Raw genomic sequence first — 19,996 nt, forward strand, 5'->3', positions numbered from 1 at the left:
TCAGAGTATATCATCGTCTTTTATTCATACAGGACATTTTGCAATATGATGTTCCAGCATCTGGTGAATAAAAAACTAAGTCTGCTTTTATATATAGCTGGATTAATTCATGTGTGGATGGCTCATACTCACAGACAGAGGCTTGTGTTCATCGAGTGTGCTGTGAGGTGTAGAAAAACAGTATCTCTTCTCACTCGCTGACCTTGAAAGAGAGCAAAAACAAAGATAGCTATGATAGTGATTTGTGCACGTTTGGCACCATCGCCCTCTTGAATTTAGAATTAAAAATAAAGAGTTTTAAAGAGAGGCAGGGGAACACATGGGCACTGTCATGTTGCAACAGCAAATGGCTTTCGACAAAAGGAAAAACTGCCAAAAAAAACATTGTTATTGTATAAAATATTTTTTGTTTGTTTATTTAGAGTAAAATTATGAAAGAACGTCTCTCAAAATGTACGGTGTTGTCAAGAAAACACACGGGCCATACTTTCAGTGGATATGTGATATTACACGTTAAAGAAAATTCCTGTTTTTTATTCTCTTTATTTCACTTCTTTTTTTATATATATTTTGTTCCCATTCATAAAATGTGTTGCAACACATTTAACGGGAAACGTAGTTTTAACTCGAGAGAATTAAGCAACAAGCTATTTCCCAGATGTCACACCCTCATGTCCATCTGTATCTGTGACAAGCTGCATACAGTATGTGGGTGTTTGAAGAAACAGATTTTCCCTGCAACAGCATAACTGCACAAATTAATAAATGTTTTTATTACTTTTTTTAGACCACCCACCGTTTTAATTTGTGTGGTCTTTCTGTCATTCCTGATGAATTGACAAGAGTAACGATAAATGCAATGAAATGGTTTCAATAGTTTATTAACTCACAGAAAATTGTCTTCAACTTTAATATCAAATTCCCAAATTACTCTGCGCAAAGATGGAAAAATCTATTTCTACTAACTCCACTTTTTGCTGTACCTACGAGTGTTTATAAGAGTTGCTTGTGGGGCGACTGAAGTAACTGAGGCCTCTTCCTAGATTACACAGTCCACACTTCCCAGTGCAAAGCCACAAAGAAATAAAGCAATTTTGACAAAAAAAAAAGTGAAAGTTTCATATCATAATGAAAAATAATGAACGTCAAACTCGACGGTGGGAAAGAAAATCACATTTATCTTGGTCAGCATGTTGCGCTTAGTATACATGCTTAACAGAAAATGAGCTAACACTCTGATGTGATCATTTCATAATCTAAAGCCCAATACAGAATAATGCAACATATAAAGCTGTCCAACAAACCCCAAATCTGATACGCAATATGAAAGGAATGTGCTCAAGTGCAGCAGCTGTACTGAGCCGATGCTCACTGAAATCCTCTATGATTCCCACCATTTTTTTACTATCATACAGCAAAAACTTTGCTCTGCCCAAACCCTAATTATAATTATCAATTATGGTTTTGTTCGATTTTCAGCCCGTTCAGAGGGGCATATCTGTCAAGTGACACTATTGTCAAATTACATTACATTATTGTTTGTTGCATTATTTGCTGTCAATCTATAGTCAGTGTGATATACACGGTGTCTGGAAGGAAGCCACAAAGTTCCGGATGACAGCATTTTGATGTATGAAAAAATAAATGTAGGTCATCATGGTGGCCACAACAACCATTAATAATCACGTGTAATGCTTGATGCACTTGTTCCTGCTTTTCGACGTGTAACATCAACATTACAGTGGGATCCAAATAATGACAAGTGCCAAGAGAAATGGAGGGGAAGTTCGCATCACAGCACACAAATGACCACAGATAATCAAATTGAAAGAAAGGTTCTCACCGTTGATTTCCTCTTTGTGCCCCACACATATTTCGTAAGTAAATCACTGCAACTGCAGAGGAGGAAACGAGAGAAATCTTGCTGTGAATCACAATCTCGGTGTTTGATTGCTATTGTCAGTAACCCTGGTCTCGTTCCGAGTCCCACGATACAACGCTTCCTGGCACCACTGCCATCATCTGATGGATGTCTTTAATTACTGCAGATTCCACAATACTGCAACACACACACAATTTCTACGAAGATACTTTCATTTATGTGCATATTTTTAATGAGCCGGCAGAACAACAATACTAGACAATACAATCTTTGTTCTCACAAATTACAAGTGACTGTTTCTTTTTCAATTAAGGACGAGTGCAAATTCACCAAAACACGGCAGCAACCAAATTCGGCACTTTGCAAGTCATTCGGCATGTTCTGAGGCATTCCTGCACGTACCCTCCAAACTATGGTGAAAAACACAGCGAGCATCCACAGTGACATTTGCCTTACGCTCTGTGTTTGAAAACATATTGATATTTACTGTTGCAAAAAAAGTTGAGCAAAGAAGGCAAAACCCTGCGGCGGTAATATGGAGTGATTTATTTGCATCGGAACTATCCGTCAATGTAAGTTTTACAAGCAGAAGGTGAATAAGTCAGTGATGCTCTGACTTGCATAATGCATCTTATATGACATAACAATGTGAATTGTTCCACAATCCAGAAACTAATTAAAGTACTACATTTAATGATGCCAGTCACCTGAATGCCTAACACGACCCTCTGTCATAAAGACAGTTCAGCAGCAATTTCACGTTAACATTTACTTTTCGAAAGGTATTATCTTCTCATGTGCATGGGTATAGTCAGCTGATTAATATGTTGCAATGGTTCCTAAGATGTCATTGTCAGACCTTTATGACTAAGACATGTAATTGAGGCTTGTTCTTTTGCAGATTAACCACCTATCACCAACAACTATAAATAAAAAGAAAACACAAATACACACCTAGAAGTATCACGAAATACAACTAGAACTTGAATTAGGGAAAAGGAACATACGTTCCCATACGTTAAATATAAATCTGCTTATTTGTTCTGTAAGACAAAATGTCTGTGAAAGGCTCATTCATCTGTCCAGCTCTAATTCCTAGATTTGGGAATATATTGTGGGGGAGGTGAAGTCTGTTTTTTTTTTGGTTTTCTTCTTAAATATGTTATTCCCCTTCCATCCACCTGAACCACGACCCTTCACCCTGACCGCCAAACACCTTCTGTCTCCACTGGAGCCTCGGAACCTGTTCCTGCCACAAAGTGAGAGGGCACTGGGAAGGAATCAGTGAGCGCACGTTGGGATCCAACGGTCAATGGGTGAATCAGTGGAAGTTTTAAGGAGGTGACTTCAGGGATTCGACCTCGGACCACTGCAGAAACACTGGCTGGGTCTAGTGGCATGGCTGACACCCACTGGAACTGAGCAAGGCGCGTCCAGCGATTCCTGAATGCCACCTTGCTGTTTTGGATCACATGGGGGGGGTATGCCGAAATCGAGCAATTTGGTTGTATGAATGGATGAATGAATGGCTCCAACAAACAAATGAGCCGGCGGTGATCGACCTGTCCAGAGCGACTCCGACTGATGAGTTGCTCCAGAACCGTCAACGTCTGGTCACATTTAACCGAGAGTCGAGTGAAACCTCTGCCAGGGAGGACGGAAGTAAAATCACATGCTGCGGTAAGTGAGAAGTGAGTTACGCAGGACCGTGTGTGTGTGTGTGTGTGTGTGTGTGTGTGTGTGTGTGTGTGTGGTGGTGGAGGGGGGGAGAGAAACCCGCTGCGCCTCCAGAATCGACGGGCTCTTGCTTCACCCGTGCAGACCGGTGAGCGGGGAACACGGAGCACCTGGGCGGCAGTTCCCAGCTCTTGCCCGCGATGAATATGGATGAAGAATGACCAATGGTGAGTTCATTAAAAAATGATAGTAAAGTAGCGCACGACTCCAGCGGCCCGAAGTGGTGACGCACTGGGGTTAACAGAAAGAAACGGACGTTGGCGCAACCGCACTCGGAGCCGAGCTGCAGCCCGACGCCCCCGACCCGTGGCCTTTACGCGCCGACGTCCTGTCCCGCGTTAGGAGGCGGTTGGCGAGCAGAAGAGCGCTCGAAAAACTCACCGGGAGCAGGCTCCTGCGCGCATCCGCCCCCCTCGCGCGCTTCCCCGCCGAGTGACTGGCGGATCCGCTGCGAGCGAACTTGGCTTTTTAATGGCTCTTCCAAACGGGGGGGGGGGGGGGATTCCGTGCGAATAACTTCCCATCGGCCGCTCAGAAGGAAAGTGAAATAGGTTGAGGATTTACGGGAAATGACTTTGTGGTTTACAAGGAAACCGGTGGACTCGTTTAGGGAGGGTCCCAAAGTCAAACCGCGTCCCATGACAGGTTTGTATTCAAGCAAAAATTAATATTAATAAAGAAATGAAAAAGAAATCATTTTAAGTATAAAAAATGACACCTTCCACAGGTGTGGATTTTCACTGTATGACCAATTTCATATCCATTATTGTATATCATTTCACTATAGAGATCAAATGAGGTGGACTAAAAAGTCTATAATTTCCCTCTGAAATGCAGCGAAGTAGCATTGAATGAAAACAATAAGTTAAAGCACAAGTACAGCATCTCGGAACCGTGCTTTAAATAATGTGTTTCCATCACTTATATAATTGCATTATGACATTCCCAGGCAATCCTCCTGCCTATGGAATGTTACAGTGAACTTGAGCGTATACTGTGTGCATCATCTGCGGTGGTAGTAGCTTTTGTTGTGCAAGGTCACACGAGGTGACGTTTGAGTTCCTTGAGAAAATAAAAAAAATATATATATTGTTATTTCTCTTCAAAGTCAACATTATAAAGGAATAACTGGTTCTGCAGATGGGGTGAGAGATTTAGATGGCTTTGGTTGTGTTTCTCTACAGTGTGCAGGCTGTTTTGGGGGTTCATTAAATTAAGAAAATGTTCAGATGGGTTACATGCAAACAGCCTTTGGATTCGATGACTGACGCCTCTGTCTCCGTCTCTGTCTCCGTCTCTCCCTGCATTCCTCACACTGTCTCCATGACCTCTCAGCCTCTTCTTTGCATCAGTCTCCCTCTTCTTCTTCTTCTTCTTCTTCTTCCTCTATCTCTGTCCTGTGACAGCAGAAGGCCTCCCGGAGAAGTCCAAAACGATTACATGGCAATCGTGCAAACTCATTTCAACAACGCGGTAAGCCACACTACACCCAAAAGCAATAATAGACTTTCATTGTCACCCAGCAGGAAGCAAGAATTCCAGATGAAGCAATTAGGCTCAATGAGTCAATCTTACCAAATGTAGGACGCATGTGTTATAGAGCACGGAATAGGTTGACTGCACAAAATGACTTGATGAATTACACCGAGGAGTTGAATCGTGGAAACAGTCGTGATCTTTCGTGAGATGGGAATTCTGTAAAGGGAAGCCGACAAGTTAGAGCAGCACTTAGAGAAAGTGCTGAGACACTGGAGATGTGGATCGTGCATAAGCAGTTCCAACTTAATAAAGGGTACTGAATTTCATTCATTTTTGTGGATTCACAATGCAGTCAGATTGAACTTTCCCCCAAATCTTATTTTCTTTTTTAAATATCTTAATACCCTGTTGCGAAAGGTGCAGCCAGTCATGCAAGGAAAGTGAAGCTAAACAACGCAACAGGGTTGTTTACACAGAGTCAAGAAAAAGATACCTGAAAAATATCCCACTGGTTGCAACAAGGAGTCTTAAAGGTTCATTGCATAAGATTGAGTGGCATCTAGAGGTGAATTTGCATATTGCAACCATCCAAATTCCAAGCGTGTAGGTAGGGGAACCTACGGTGGCCTTCAGGAAACATTAAAACGCTAGCGGAGCCAGAGTTTGGTTTGTTCATTCTGGGCTACTGTAGAAACATGGCGGTGCAACATGGCGGAATTCCGTGTAGGAGCCCTCCAATTCTAAAGGTGCCAAAACACAATGATTTTCACTCTCTGGTGATTAAACACTAATGGAAAGCATCAAAGTTACAGTGCTGCCGATAGATCTGCCCGCTAAATCCCACACGTGTGAACTTTTAAGCTTAAATTGTGAATATGGTGTCATAGTTTTCTAGAACCAAGAAATGGACCTTCCAAATTCCAAATGTTCCAAAAACATTTAGAAAGCTCCAAAAAAGATTCAAAGCGTTTGCTCAGAGATACCATTATAAAAAGCTGAACGTCTTATATCCAGCTGCCCTGTAAAAGCCTGACCTAGTCCTTGGGCAAAAACTCGTGGTGAAGTGAAGGACCAACGTTTAAAGTAGTGATATTGACGGTTGCCATGTTCTCATTCATTCAAGAGAGGAAGTGTCACAGCGTTGCTGCACAACTCATCCTGCCCAGAACTGAAACACAAGCTACGAAGCTGCATGCCAGACATCGCGGTGAGTATTTAATTATTTTGTACTTGTCAGCTGAAATAGCGCTTGTACATTTTACTCTGTATTATCTTCCTTTTTATTAAGTGTATTTGACACTTTTTTTGTGGTAATGGAGGGGGGTGCACTGTTCAAATGTTGTATTATTCAAATGTTTAAAAAGACTCACATACTGTAACCTCTATTCTGCAGAATGTTTTGAGGACCTTGCATAACCTAACCTGCAAACTGAAGAACTTCCAGCCTTCCCAGACAGACGGACTGGCCACGTCTGTCCTCAACTCATTACGTTGCCCTTGTCCTCAGAGATCGGTGAGTCTACATGAACTGGTTGAAATAGTGACGTGTAAGTGTTTTGTACTTCCCTGGACGAAGCCCGAAAGGGCGAGGCCACAAGGTGACAACCCTAAACAACTCTTTCTTTCAGTTCTTGGCATATTCGCAAAGTGACAGAGACAGTGGAATGTTGGCAATGTTTCCTTCGGCCACGCAGTGGTTGACTCACCGCTCACATAGCCAGTCGGTTGGAGTGTTACCAAACATAAGCCCGTTTGCTTCTTTGACTTGTTAATACGGAGCCAGGACAAGCTACAGCAGAAACTGTGATGGGGTGTTTTTGTATTACTCTTGTTGCAACTAAATTGTCCCAGAGTTCATCTGGAATGCCAATTTATTTGTTAGCTAAAGCAATCAAAAACACACCCTCTTTACCGTCGGATCAGTTATGTATCTCGCTTCCTTTTTTCTTTTTTTACAGTGTACGGTTAGAATCGCATTCGATGATTCAGGCTTATAGTTTAAGTCTGACATATACAGAAAAGCAGACGAGGGTTGATTTAGAGCCTCGGGCTATGATAAAGTTTATGGTTGGCCTACTCAATATCAAGCCTCAATTACTTTTCTATGTCACAAAGGTTTGACGATGACATTTCAGGAATCATTGCCACATTTTTTTCAAATGTTTATATCGGCCGATACATCTGTATCCAAAATAATTAACTCTGCCCCTCGGAAAATCCATCAAGGTGGGTTCAGATTTTTTTTTTACTTGAAACATACCTGAACTGTTCTTTAATCAAACACCATCAAATAGATATATTAGAGGCAGAATGGTATTATTTGATTCCTGTCAGTGCCTTTAAAAGGTCAGATTGTAGAGTGACTTCTTCAGCATTTATCAATAGTAAATATGCCTTGATATTTAGCATTGTATCTAACCAATGTTCATGTGATCAGCTCAAATGTAAATCAGTTAAAGGACTGAACACTAGTCGGCACGTTGTGTTTGTGGTTTGACTTCCACTCACTAGACTAAAGAGCCAGCGAAGAGACGAAGGAGGAATGAGCACAACAAAAGGAAGGGGACTATAAGACTTTGCAAAGCCAAGGCAATCCTGCACGCCATGACTGAATGCTATGAGATGCTCAATACTCTATTAATGGACACCTCTGTCCATTAGTAAGAGTTTGGGCAAACTTTGGGAAGCAAAAGAAAAAGAAAAAGAAAAAAACAACAACCTGCGACTCTGTGCGACTCCAGTCCTTTGTTGGATTTTACAAGAGGAAGTTCCCACTTCATTCAAGCTATCCTGCCAAGAGCTCGTGTTTATCTTAGCAGCATGTTTTGGGTGTTGAATGTATGCTGACTCTTCGGATAACATTCCAAGCCACGCAGGAACAAGCTATTAAGCCAACGGGGAAAGAAAGATCTAAGGCCGTCCAACCACCAACCGCAGACTCCACACGGATGACTCCATAAAACGTGCACGATGCACTGCACAAAGTAGTTATTAGGTTCAAAGTGTGTACAAAAATATATATTTTTTGATAGATTAAGTTTGCCATGTGCAGCTACAATGTTTGGGTTTTTTAAGAATATGCTATGACATTTACTCGCACCTGGCGATGCCTGCTCAAGCAAGACCGGGGAGTATCAAGGTGCTCAAATACAGTTTTGCTTTCACTTTGGATTAGAATGACTTGGCCTGGGAGATTTTCCTTTCCTTATCTCTGTTATCTAAGGCTGCTCAGTATTGTCTGTGTGGGGGCGATGTTGTTTTAGGCCGTCTCAAGTCATTGGCACTCCCCCTCATGTCACTGCGTTGATTAATCATCGCACATGATTGATATCTTAAAAGCACATTCTGCCACAGATGGTTGAGTTCAGTTCAATTCAGTTCACAGGCACGACTGTGTTCGGGAATACGCATGACAAGCTCTCATTTTATGGATAAATGGAAACTGCTTTATAAAAAATTTAAAAAAACATAAATATTTATATATTCTTTTTTTATCTTCTTCCAAATACGCCAATGTTTGGTTTGTATATCAGAAATGGCAAAAAAAAAAAATCCATAGCTCTGTTCACCACTTCCTGTCAGGGACCTTACATAATGCATTATCATGTGGCTAATACATGTGTTTTGAAAATGCCTTTAGCATATAGAGCCACTAATATTGTATAAAACTTATGGAATATCTATCTCAAATATATTTATATCTAAACAAATGCAAATGTGTTGCTTTGTTCTTACTACCCTAAAATGATCAACATCAGGGGGGTTTCGAAATTGGAGACTGTGGATCCCCCCCTCCTTCCACAACCTTCTTTACTTTACTCATTTCTGGATGCTTATGCGACCGTATGTTATTTGATCAAGTTGACACAACAAATGAGCAAATATGGCCTAATAATGCCGTTTGGCACGACTTCACATTTTCTGGTAGCTTTCCCCTCAACAGACACTCTCACAACTCAATAACTGTCGTCTTCATGGACGTTTATTGATGGTGAATACACAGAACATGGCATTAAGTGCACAACTGTATGCAGGCGAGTAAGTGTTGTATTCAGTACAGTAACACATCTGTCCAGTTTGTTTAAATATTTCCTGATATGTGCCATTTATATATATTTTTTTCATTTTTGAAAATGAAACAAATGCTTTGCTGAGATTATTATACCTAATAACTGTAGAATGCATGATATGATTTTCGACGGTTATTGAATATTAAGTGTGCGCCTCTGTCCCACCTGTAAATAAACTGTGTGGGCCGTAGAGTGTCTTTTACATCGAGCAGGAAGATCAACCATAACCATACAGAGCATTTAAAATGACTGTAGTGTTTCCGTACTTTTGATCCCAAATACCTTAATTCACAGAATGCCGACTCAAGAGAAAGACTTTCAAGGAAAAACGGGAAGAAAAAAAAGAGATGCAGTTAGGTTTCATACAAATTCAAACAAGAACACATTTTAATTCTTAACAAAAGATGCAGCCATTATTCATTTGGTGAAAATGAAAGGTAGTAAGAAAATAAATAGCTCATTTCATTCCATAAAATGAGATGGGGATTAAAAAGGGACATAAAAGGGAGTTGATGCTACATTTGTCTCGAAAACGACCAGCATGTGACGGCAGCACTGTGAGAGCTGGAAGCAAACGTCACCTGTGAAGAGGCCACCGGTGAATGGGGAGCACTGACCTTTGAACAGGTAGTTCATTTTTTTTCGACTGGTCCCTGTCTAACCGAGTGATATCCCATATTCACAAAAAACTTTTCCTTTAAGAGGAACACGCCGTTTTCTTCAGTAGTCAATGCTATTGCACTTCAATAGGAACAGAGTGTTTGTAAGGTAGTGGAGGCCGGTGGGATTAAGGGATGCATTTCGAATCACGGTTGACTGGGGAGTCAGATACAGGGATACAATCACACCCACCTCTAATGATTCTTCCAGCACTTTCCCTTTACCTTCCTTTTCACATTTTACAACCCACCCTGTAGCTCGTACAAACACTCCTCTCTTCTCTGCACTCTCGTAACGACGCAGGGCTGTAATTGCGGATAGTGACTCAGCTCTACAGGGCGCTTCTCATTATTGCCGAGGTGACAATAAAATTAAAGGGCTTACAATAATACCAACAAAGACCCCAGTACTTCCCATGACCAAAAAAAGAAGAACTGGATTTTTTCTTGTTTTGGTCATTACAAACTATGAATCCCTCCATTACCCTCTATCTTCACAGCAACAACGTTTATGAGCTGGTGGAAACAGCAGCGACGTCATGGGTCAATCCAGAGGTTAAAGGACAAAAAAAAAAAGAAAGGCTAATTACAATAAATGAGCACCTTGGGTTATTCCAGTCATATCAGGAACTGATGTCATGAGTTTTTATGTCAGATAAGTTATTATATTTGTTTAAGGAAAAAGGGCAGAATTCAGCAATGTGATATTACGTACCATCCCTAACCCTAGCCTGAATAGCTTTATTTGAATTCACCTTAACTGTATTTTTGTCCTTACAGCAATAAGAAGAAAAGCCCAACAGCACTGCAGGGCTGTCTGCTGATTCCTTTACTACTGTGAAACAAAACCCGGGGTTTAATGGATGGGTGTACAACTCATGGGGAGTTTTTAGTGAAAGTCTCTGATGCGATCTCGAGTACCGGTGTGTCCCTACTTTCCGCTACTTCGTCCTTCCGCTGACGGCCGTCAGACGCACATCCTCCTGACCCCGCACTCGCAGCAGAATTTGGCCGATTCCACGGGATATTTGGTCCCGCAATCGTGACAGAACTTGCTCTTCACCCCACCGTTGTTCACTTCGTTCCCGCCGTCGACGTCGTTCCTGAGAAATTTAAAAAAGGGCGACCCAAAGCAGCAAGGTTAGAGTCTTTTCACTCGGTTTGGAATGTTAACAGGTTTTAGGATACTGTAAAAGCAACAACAAAAGGGTATTATGACTGTATATGAGGTTGACAGTGACAACATACAAACAAAATGGATAAAATGTGTTGTGATACGGCATACAGTATATAAAAACAAGTTACTAGATGTGACCAGATTAGATTCACAAACTGTGTGCAATACACCAGCACACCACAAGAGGTCAGGGCAGTTTATTAAGACTGTGTGGGTTTTTTTTCTTTCTGTCTTGGCTCACCTAGATATATGGGTGTCTACTTTCCTCTTGTTGAGTCCTACTCCAGAAGGAGTGTTCCTCACAGAACCGAAGCCAGAGCTCACTGCTCGCGTCTTTGTTCCCGCACTAACAGAGGAGAGAGAAAACAACCGAGGAATCAGAAAAACAGAAAAGAGGAATCACTGGAAGAACAACAGATGAGGGAGGCAGCGATGTTTCGAATGCAAACCGCTTGAATATGGTGCCAATCAGGATTGACCTTCTCTGATTTGGTTGATTTTGTGGGACAAATATAACTTACTGTGATGTTGACAAACTCCAGTAATTTAAAGTGTGTGTGTGTGTGTGTGTGTGTGTGTGTGTGTGCGCGCGTGCACTGACCCTGATGGAGGACTTGAGAGGCCGGAGGAATTACTCCTCACTGAAACTGCAGAAGAGACCTTACTAGAGGGGATTCCTAGAGTGAGAGAATGTAGAATGTAGTGAGTAAATAATACAAGACTGTATATTAGTCCTTGTAATACAGTTTGCCCTGCCTATAAGAAACTTCCATTTTCCGAGATATTTCATTTGGAGAAATCGGTCGCAAAAAAATGTACAGATGATCAACACACCAGAGGGCTGTCCAAGAGCTGATCTCTGGGGTAAACGAGAGGAGCCTGATGGGATGGCCGACACAGCAGGAGAGTTGGTCTTCTTTACAGTAGCAGGAGGTTTGAACTGAAGACAGAAGGGCGCAACACAAGATAAACAAGTACACAATACAAAGCGTCAATGTAGTCACGCTCCATGGAAGCTCAATCACATAACATGGTAGCCTTCTCGACAATAGACAGAGCTGTACGCGGTAAATGGTTGACGGCCATGCATGCGTGTAAATGTTTGCTTTGTGCTGTGACACCGTCAAATATGCAATTATGGTTTGGCTCTGCAAAAAGGTAAATAAAAACAACTAGGAAGAACCGACTCAGATCCGTAAGAAATAGAAAAGATTCACTCCACAGCGCCACACCGGCAAAAGTAAGTGGTGGGATAAACAGTGACTGAGGGCTACTCTGCTCAGTGTGATGGAAAAATGCAGTGGTCTTTACCAACACAGATAAGGACCCAGCTGTTTTTATTGGCTGCCAGTCCAGCACCATGTAGGTTGCGTAGTGACAAGGGCTTGTTGCGAATAAATATTGCGTTCATGTGGTGTCGGTATAATCTGCAAAAAATTAGTTCCCCCCTGGGAAAATTCACACGAACACAAGTATGAACAAGATCGAGATGGGAAAAGCACATCAATGCGACGTTACAAATCAAAAGCACATTATAAACAGCTGTATTTCTACTCAAGCATAAGAGGGAATATTTTCTAACATCTATTAAACTTCTATTCGTTGGTACATACGGTCACCTGTGCAGCCTCTGCATATGTGTACCTGCGTGCGACTGGGAGGCTTCTTGACGTCCGGTAACTTTCCCTTGTTGGGCATACGGGCGGCCTGCTCCTGGCAGAACTTGATGTGTCTGTCCGCCGCACTCTCGTTGAACCTCCGCTGACAGAACGGACACTGAACATAGTCTGAGGAAGGGGAGAAAATACAGCAGTGACAGCACCGTCGATTAAAGCATCTCCAGCTACAACAAAAAATGAATCCAGTGTGTAGAGCGGACTCTGATTCTTGTAAACTAAAAATAGCACAGCCAATATTTATAATTTCATAGAGGTAATTTTACTGTATTTCTCGCCACAGAACTATGTGTTACCTGGGTCATAAGTAGGAGGAGGAGGTGGGGGTAATGGTCCCCCGTCCTTCATGACCTGAGTGACCACCTTGGCGGCCCGGATGGCAGCGATGAAGTCCTCATGTTTCTTGCGCCAGTTAGATTGCTTCTTCGGGGGCTCTGCCTGGCAGGGGGCAACACAAGAGGCGACGCTTAGATCCAGTCTGCACCACAACCATCATTACTGATGAGCCGGTTGACAGAGAGTAGCGTCTGTAGTTTATCTCTGCGTTAAACAATTAAGCAGGAAAATGTTAAGGAGCCAAGAGGATGCCTGAAAAGCAAGAATCCTGAAACGATTTCTTGGCCAAAGGGACCTAATGATCACATTGTTGGTCACTGGGCGTCCTCCGAGTTACGTCAGAGGTAACGCGATATTCCACTGACTATGTACTTCCTCCTACGAGGCTACAGTCGTCAAATACATGAAGCGCGTGCGTCTGATATTTCCCTCCAATCCTCATTCCTCTGGGTCTTGACTACATGAGCACGAAAAAAAACCTTTGGTACCTCGAGTGACCTTTAGTGCCTCGATCTACAAAGGGTAATATCAAGGGCACCGAGAATCTCCACAGACCTAATGACAACTCCTATGGAGGCAGAACCATCAACTGAGCTCTGATGTTTTGAGGTGAGTTGTCAAAAGCTAATTAGAGTCTATGACAGGTTCAAAGAAATTAAAATAGTGAAGCCAAAAAAGTTCAGAAATTTCAAAATGACTACCACCAGTATACAGGGTCAACAAGCCACCAGACTATTCAAGCCAAAGTTTCAAACAAGAAAAAACATTATTCATAACTCCAGGTATAGTGAGAAAAGGCTCCTGGGATTCAGCAGGTCTACTGTGTTGCTGCAAATCTTGTACACAGAAAGAACAAATGAAAAAAATAAAAATAAAATGACAAATCAACTTACTTTCTCAGTAGCGGATGAACTTTGGTACTGAAATACAATTGAAAGTGGTTTACATTTGAAAATATTCTGCCAACACAAAATACTGAACGTCCTAAATGGGACGGCAAAGGCTCAAATTATCGTCTGCCGTATTTGCTTTGTCGGAGAATTTCCAGGTTTGGAGATTTTCAATGCAGTCTCAGACTTTTGGACCATGTGTTGGATGGATGGATGGATTTCTGTCTCCGTCGACAGGTGCAGCCTTACCTTTGGTTTGATAGGTTTAAGTGTGGGGATGTCTGTGCCCTCTGCTCTCTGTCTGCTGGAGTCAAACGTTTTCCTTTTTTTGGTCGCTGACTTTTGGCAGATTTTAGAATGTTTTTCCTGTAAGGCGAGAAAGGAAGACGCACAATGAACAACAAATGACATAAGATCCGTTTCTTTGTTTTATCCGAGCTGTCAAACTGCCTTTTAATATCTTACTGATATTTTTTTTTAAAGAAGCAAAAAGGTAAGTCAAATGTGATTTCTGCGACAGCTGCTGCTTATTTCAAACTAAATCTAGTTTACGTGGCTGCTTGTGTAATGAAACAGCAATCTACCTAACTCAGCCTCTAATGTATTCAAACGGTCGGACCTCCTAATGCAGACAAAAGTACTTATTGTAAGTCGCTTTGGACAAAAGCGTCTGCTAAATGAATGTAATGTAATGTAATACCTTCACAGATACCCCAACAGAAATAATGTACCATACATTTGTGTACTTCAGCCAAAGTCAGCTGATCACTTGTGTGCATTTGCATTACAATAAGTCCTTATAACTATATTATTGTATTACTGATGCAGTAAAATCAAACTCAATGTTTTAGTCACTTCAAAGCATTTAAAGTCATAAAAATGTGCATCATAATTATCTTTCATTATGTCTATAACTGCTATGGTAAATAGATAATAAATAGATGATCACATTTACAGAATGCTTTGCACAATAAGGTCATTTAAAAGTCTATTTCACTGTGACCCCTGTGAGATAGATAAAACAGCCATTTGTTTGTTTGATTCCTTGGTAACAGATTCCCTTAGCTAGCAACAATTATCTACAATCTGCCCTGCTTCTGGACTTCTTAATTTAAAAATACACACAATACAGCAGGTCTTTGTCTGGGTTTAACATAATGTCGTCAAAGAATATCAAACATTTGCTTTACTGCATTGTAAAACTTTCATCTTCCCTATAAAGAGATCTCCACTAGTCCCTACTGGCTGTTTGGGTAGTGGCCAATGGCGCGTTATTGTCGGATCCTCACATCCCATCAGCTGATGATCACAGTGGAAAGTACTGTGACCACAGCGACCTCAGCATGGCAACAAATTCATCTTTGTTAGCACAATATATTGACCAAAGACAATTTCCTTTACTTCAAAATTCTGCCCTATAGACATGATGACATGGAGATGATTGTTGCTGTTTTGTTTTACCAGGACTTTAGGGAAGAAACATCTCTGGCAGGTGTTGCATTGAACCAGATCCTGGGGAACCTCACCATCTGTAAAAAAAAAAAAAAAAAAGAAAAGATAAGAAGAAAAAAGACTGTGTCTGACCACAACTCAGTATTATTTGCACCTTCTATTCCCCACAGGTTGCACAGTACAATATTGCTATAATCATCCTGTGCCACTGCTTTTTGTTTCCATGTTTTTGTATATTATGTAGATACCTCTGTATTTGTTATACTCCATTTTAGTCTATTTATTGCCTATTGTTTTTTTTTTTGCTGCTAATTACAAGTAAATTTCCCTGTACTACGAAGAAGGATTTGCGATCAGCGAGGTAACTTCCGGTTTAACTCTGGGTTTTCCGTCCTACGAAGCTGGCTCTCTTCTAGCCGGGGGTAAATCACCACGGTAACTTGGTCTGAACTACTAACAACTTGTAGTGCGATGAGATCAAAGCCAGTCACCAGTCCAACTACTGACCAATCAGATCACTGGAAAACCAGAGCCATCATTCTACAGGATCCTGTGACATGAGTAACATGGGCAAAAATGCAGAAGATATTGAGCTCAACAGTGACTGCCCACTTTGAAATCTGTTTGAATGTTGTTTCATAAAATCCTTATATAAAGAGTTTTAAGCCTGGAGCCAAGCCAATAAGCCACTGGATGAAGCGTTACCGTGAAACATTTTTCTCGGAGCAAAAAGAAAATGAAGAACTGAAAAAAGCCAAAGGTACAAGACTGTGTACCTAATTATTTTAAGAATGAATGAACTACTTGTCCCGATAAAACCACTGTGAATGCCTTCCCAACGAATTACAATCCATCAGAGACGTCGATGTTGTTACACTTTGGGATTGTGGGTCGTGTAGTACTTCAATACTCAATGATATCGCAAACAAAAACGTGTTTTTCTTCAAATACAGGTTGATATCATACGGACCTGTGCCTTCTACGGGTGCATATACCATCGTTCCACTGCTTCATAGCTCGTGGTGAGTCTACCTTTGATGGTTACAACATTATGGCTAATAATCAAAATCTTGATCCAGAATACGAATGGGATTTTCACTTCCATGGGCTGGTGGAGCTCTTGCTGCAGACTTTTCATGTGTCCAATCTGGTTTTAAGGGGAGAGTTTATCACACTAAAATAAATACATAGACTCATAAATATCAGAGCTTCATTTGAATCCAATAAAGATTATTTGATAGAATCCCTGACAGCGTTTCACTTTCTTATTCTATCACCGCAGCTCGATGCGACACGGGGAGACTGTGACGATAAACAGTACTAAAAACTTTGTACCATCTCTTTCATCAGAACAATGATCCACACGCTGATCAATGTTTCTCATGATCATGAATGAATGAATGAACAGTTCCGTGTGAATGACCTCATCACACGTTAACGTCTCCTCTCCTATGCTTCAGCAGCAGAAACAGTCTGACGTCACTGCAGCTTCTCTTCATCATCCTAGTCTGGTCATCGTCAGACAAACAATATTCAGTCTATAGTCAACTTGTTAAATACCTGTGCTTATTTAAATTATATTTTAAAGGCTGACTTTAAATTTTGAAGAAATATTTCGAGTGGTTCTTTTCTGTTTTTGGTTGTTTGATCACATCGTTTACATTTGTCTTTGTAGAATGACACTAGCACATGGTGTTAATCCCGATTGACCTGCACGTATCAGCGTTTCTTTTCGTTTATTAAAAAACTGTATTTATGGTTGTGATGAGGAGATGAACGCTTAGTTGCTCCCCCACAAACTGTGATTTGGCCTCAGTGTCATATTGTTGCCTTGATTTGATCACTTCTATGATGCGAGACTCTTTATATATCCGTGCCTTCCTTACAACAGTGGGCACTCCTCGGGGAAATGAACACCCACTGGCTCCTTGCAATAAAGTGTTTTCCATCCATATGTAAAACGTTAGTTCCTTAGCACAATGCTAACACTGGATAGCTCCGGTGGATGGTGAATGGGATCGCACCCACACAGACATCCTCTGGCTTCACGTCACGGCCCAGACGCGACCTAGCATTGCTCACGACCAACCCCGCCTTCGGAACAGAGGAAGCTATCGACAGGAACGAGCGACAATAGCAACACCGAGTCCCCGGGATGAAGAGGACATGAGTCCGACGGACCGTTTCGACGGCTTCAACAACACGAATACACCGAGGCGACGTTTTCTCTCACCGTCCAATTCGTCCATCGTTACGTTATTCCCTTGTTTGTCTGGATGCTGCTGCCAGTCGGGCAAAAGCAGCGAGTGGAAGCAAGATGATTCACGCCTGCACACTTCCGCCTTGGCTCCAACACTGTAATTCGTTTCCACTCGTTCCAATGAATTCAGAAAAGAGCGATCTGTGTGGTCTTGTGCGTTGCCTTCATCTACAAGGATACAGCTACATATGGCTCAAAATATAATGTATCCACAACTGATACACGAAATAGGGCGTTATGAACAATTTCTGACCAACAGACAACGTCTCTGTGGGCTAGTATTGAAAATGAGCTATCTTGACTTTGCTGATCTTTGGCAACCAATAGCAACTGGCTCGTCAAACACCGGTGTCGTGTTCTAACATCCGAGTCTTTCATTGGTTGTTACTGCGCGGAGGTATTGTATTGCAGTGTGCAGTCTGAACAGCAGGCAGAGCCTGGGAGGCAACCTCTGTTTTTTTATCATGCTCCCAATATTATTCCCAAATATGGCATTAAAGCATCTCACCCTTCTTCTTTTTTCTTTTTTGTGAAGTAGTTAAGATATCAGTTGGTGGGAATGAAAAAAAACAAAACTCATGTGCACTGAAACCTTTCAGGATTTGCCAGAAATAATATTCAACTTCAACTTTTTCTCCAGAAATAATTAGTTATATTAAGGGATTTTAGTGGACAATTAACGAGGATTAATTTACTTCAAATTGAAAAGGTATTGATTGACACACACACACGACCAAGCCTGGCCCTTGTTACTTTTGTTTCCTCAAGCACTTGGAAGTTGGCATATTGAGCACATGTGCCGACTGAATGGAGTAATTCACAGCCAGATGCTATGAGACCACAGCAAATGTGATTCTGTATGGCTCTGGTATTCACCACAACAAGATCACTGTTCTCTCTCTCTCTCTCTCTCTCTCTCTCTCTCTCTCTCTCTCTCTCTCTCTCTCTCTCACACACACACACGCACACACACACACACACACCCCAAACAGTAGCTGCCCTGTCTTGTGCTTGTCCAACTAGTAGGGTCACTAGTTTTTCTTTAATCTGACAGACTTTCCAACTTCATTTGGACGTCTTGTTATAATAAAATATAATATGAATTGTCTTACTGACGATTCATTTACTTCTTCAACAGTTTTGTTCTTTCAAAATATCTTCATCCCAGTCATGCATTTAATTATCTTTTGCAGCCGACTGAGTTGGGTGACTTACAGTGACTTACAAGAACACATTGCTATTACAATAATGGCATTTTGAATAATAGAAATGTCTTTCCAACTGGTTCTGCTTGCGGTGGTACAAAAAAAGTAAATTTCAGGCCCTGCTCAAGAAATATGGGGTTTTATTTTGAAATTGCACCCGGAAGTGGTCGTATTCCAGCAGTGGCTTGATGTGCGTAAATCCTCATTCCCCGAGCGCAATGGGGAGCACCGGAGTGGTGCACGCAAGCTGATGTGATTCACCCCTGCGAATATTCGGAAGCCCTGCTCCAACTCTGAACAGGTACGTCGTTGGCGACAGTGATAAGTGTGGGGAGGAGAGTGCGCATGCCTGGCATCGAAATTCCATGTGCAACGGTGATATGCGTGTGCATCCCTGCGTTAACTGAACTCTATGTACGGGGGTCTTTGTCATGGCAGAAAAAGATAGCTGTTGATTTATTATCAGTTTTACCATGTCGATCCTGCACCATTGACGGCATGTCTTTTACGCACAAGGTCATGTCTTTACATTGTCAACAGTTGTTCATTGTAGCACGGATATATTTGATCGAGCAGCAGCCCCTCCTCGTGAATTAATTACATCATATTCTCACAAAGATTTTGAATGGACAAAAGGCAGCTCAGTGCAAAGGACAGGGGTATTTAACAAATTACTTAACTAGTAACGTCACACAGATGTATTATGATGAAATTTCATAGCTGGATGAGTTCCTTCTCTAAAAGCTGTTGTGATGAATAACATTATAGTGTGTGTGTGTGTGTGTGTGTGTGAGAGAGAGAGAGAGAGACATGGGCATCAGTCCAAGTTATGCCCAGGCCACCTAACACTGCATGGTCTCTATTCCAGCCCTGCCCTCTCCACTGCCATCCTCACTCCACATGTGCTGTTTGACCAACACAGGACAAATCAAATGGTAGCAAAGCAGAAGCAGACATTTTTAAATTTTCTTTTCATAATTACCTTTTTATTATAAGTAACAAAGAGGGCAGAGCACGGTGTCTTGTATTGTCATTAAGTGTCTTGATCACATACTGCCAATGTTCTACTGTGCGACAGTGTGACTAAATAAGGTACAGTGTTGATTAAAATTTCATGGAATATGAGCGTAGGAAGCACATGCCAAGAATGCTCTGTTGGTTTTAGCTACAATT

At 41.6% G+C, this 19,996-nt stretch overlaps 1 protein-coding gene across 6 annotated transcripts; it reads right to left on the bottom strand.

Moving 5' to 3' along the window:
• On the bottom strand, nucleotides 1-17,876 carry zc2hc1a (zinc finger, C2HC-type containing 1A). 6 transcript variants are annotated; one of them, XR_007030274.1, is made up of 12 exons: nucleotides 15,607-15,782; nucleotides 15,368-15,435; nucleotides 14,156-14,272; nucleotides 13,910-13,936; nucleotides 12,977-13,118; nucleotides 12,649-12,791; nucleotides 11,839-11,944; nucleotides 11,606-11,681; nucleotides 11,246-11,350; nucleotides 10,763-10,930; nucleotides 1,844-1,895; nucleotides 1-202 (listed from the first exon to the last, which is right to left on the bottom strand). XR_007030274.1 is itself a non-coding variant. In XM_047329781.1 (11 exons), exons 1-10 carry the CDS (start codon nucleotides 15,626-15,628, stop codon nucleotides 10,795-10,797), a joined length of 942 nt encoding a protein of 313 aa, XP_047185737.1. In that variant the 5' UTR covers nucleotides 15,629-15,782; the 3' UTR covers nucleotides 1-202; nucleotides 10,763-10,794. The 6 variants fall into 6 exon arrangements, 5 of the variants coding, with proteins under 5 accessions (XP_047185737.1, XP_047185738.1, XP_035474837.1 ...); XM_047329781.1 differs by lacking the exon at nucleotides 1,844-1,895; XM_047329782.1 differs by lacking the exon at nucleotides 1-202 and having other exon boundaries at nucleotides 400-1,895.
• Between the last annotated feature and the right edge of the window lie 2,120 nt (nucleotides 17,877-19,996).

The sequence above is a fragment of the Scophthalmus maximus genome, chromosome 21 (genome assembly GCF_022379125.1).
Source record: "Scophthalmus maximus strain ysfricsl-2021 chromosome 21, ASM2237912v1, whole genome shotgun sequence".
Classification (NCBI taxonomy): domain Eukaryota; kingdom Metazoa; phylum Chordata; class Actinopteri; order Pleuronectiformes; family Scophthalmidae; genus Scophthalmus; species Scophthalmus maximus.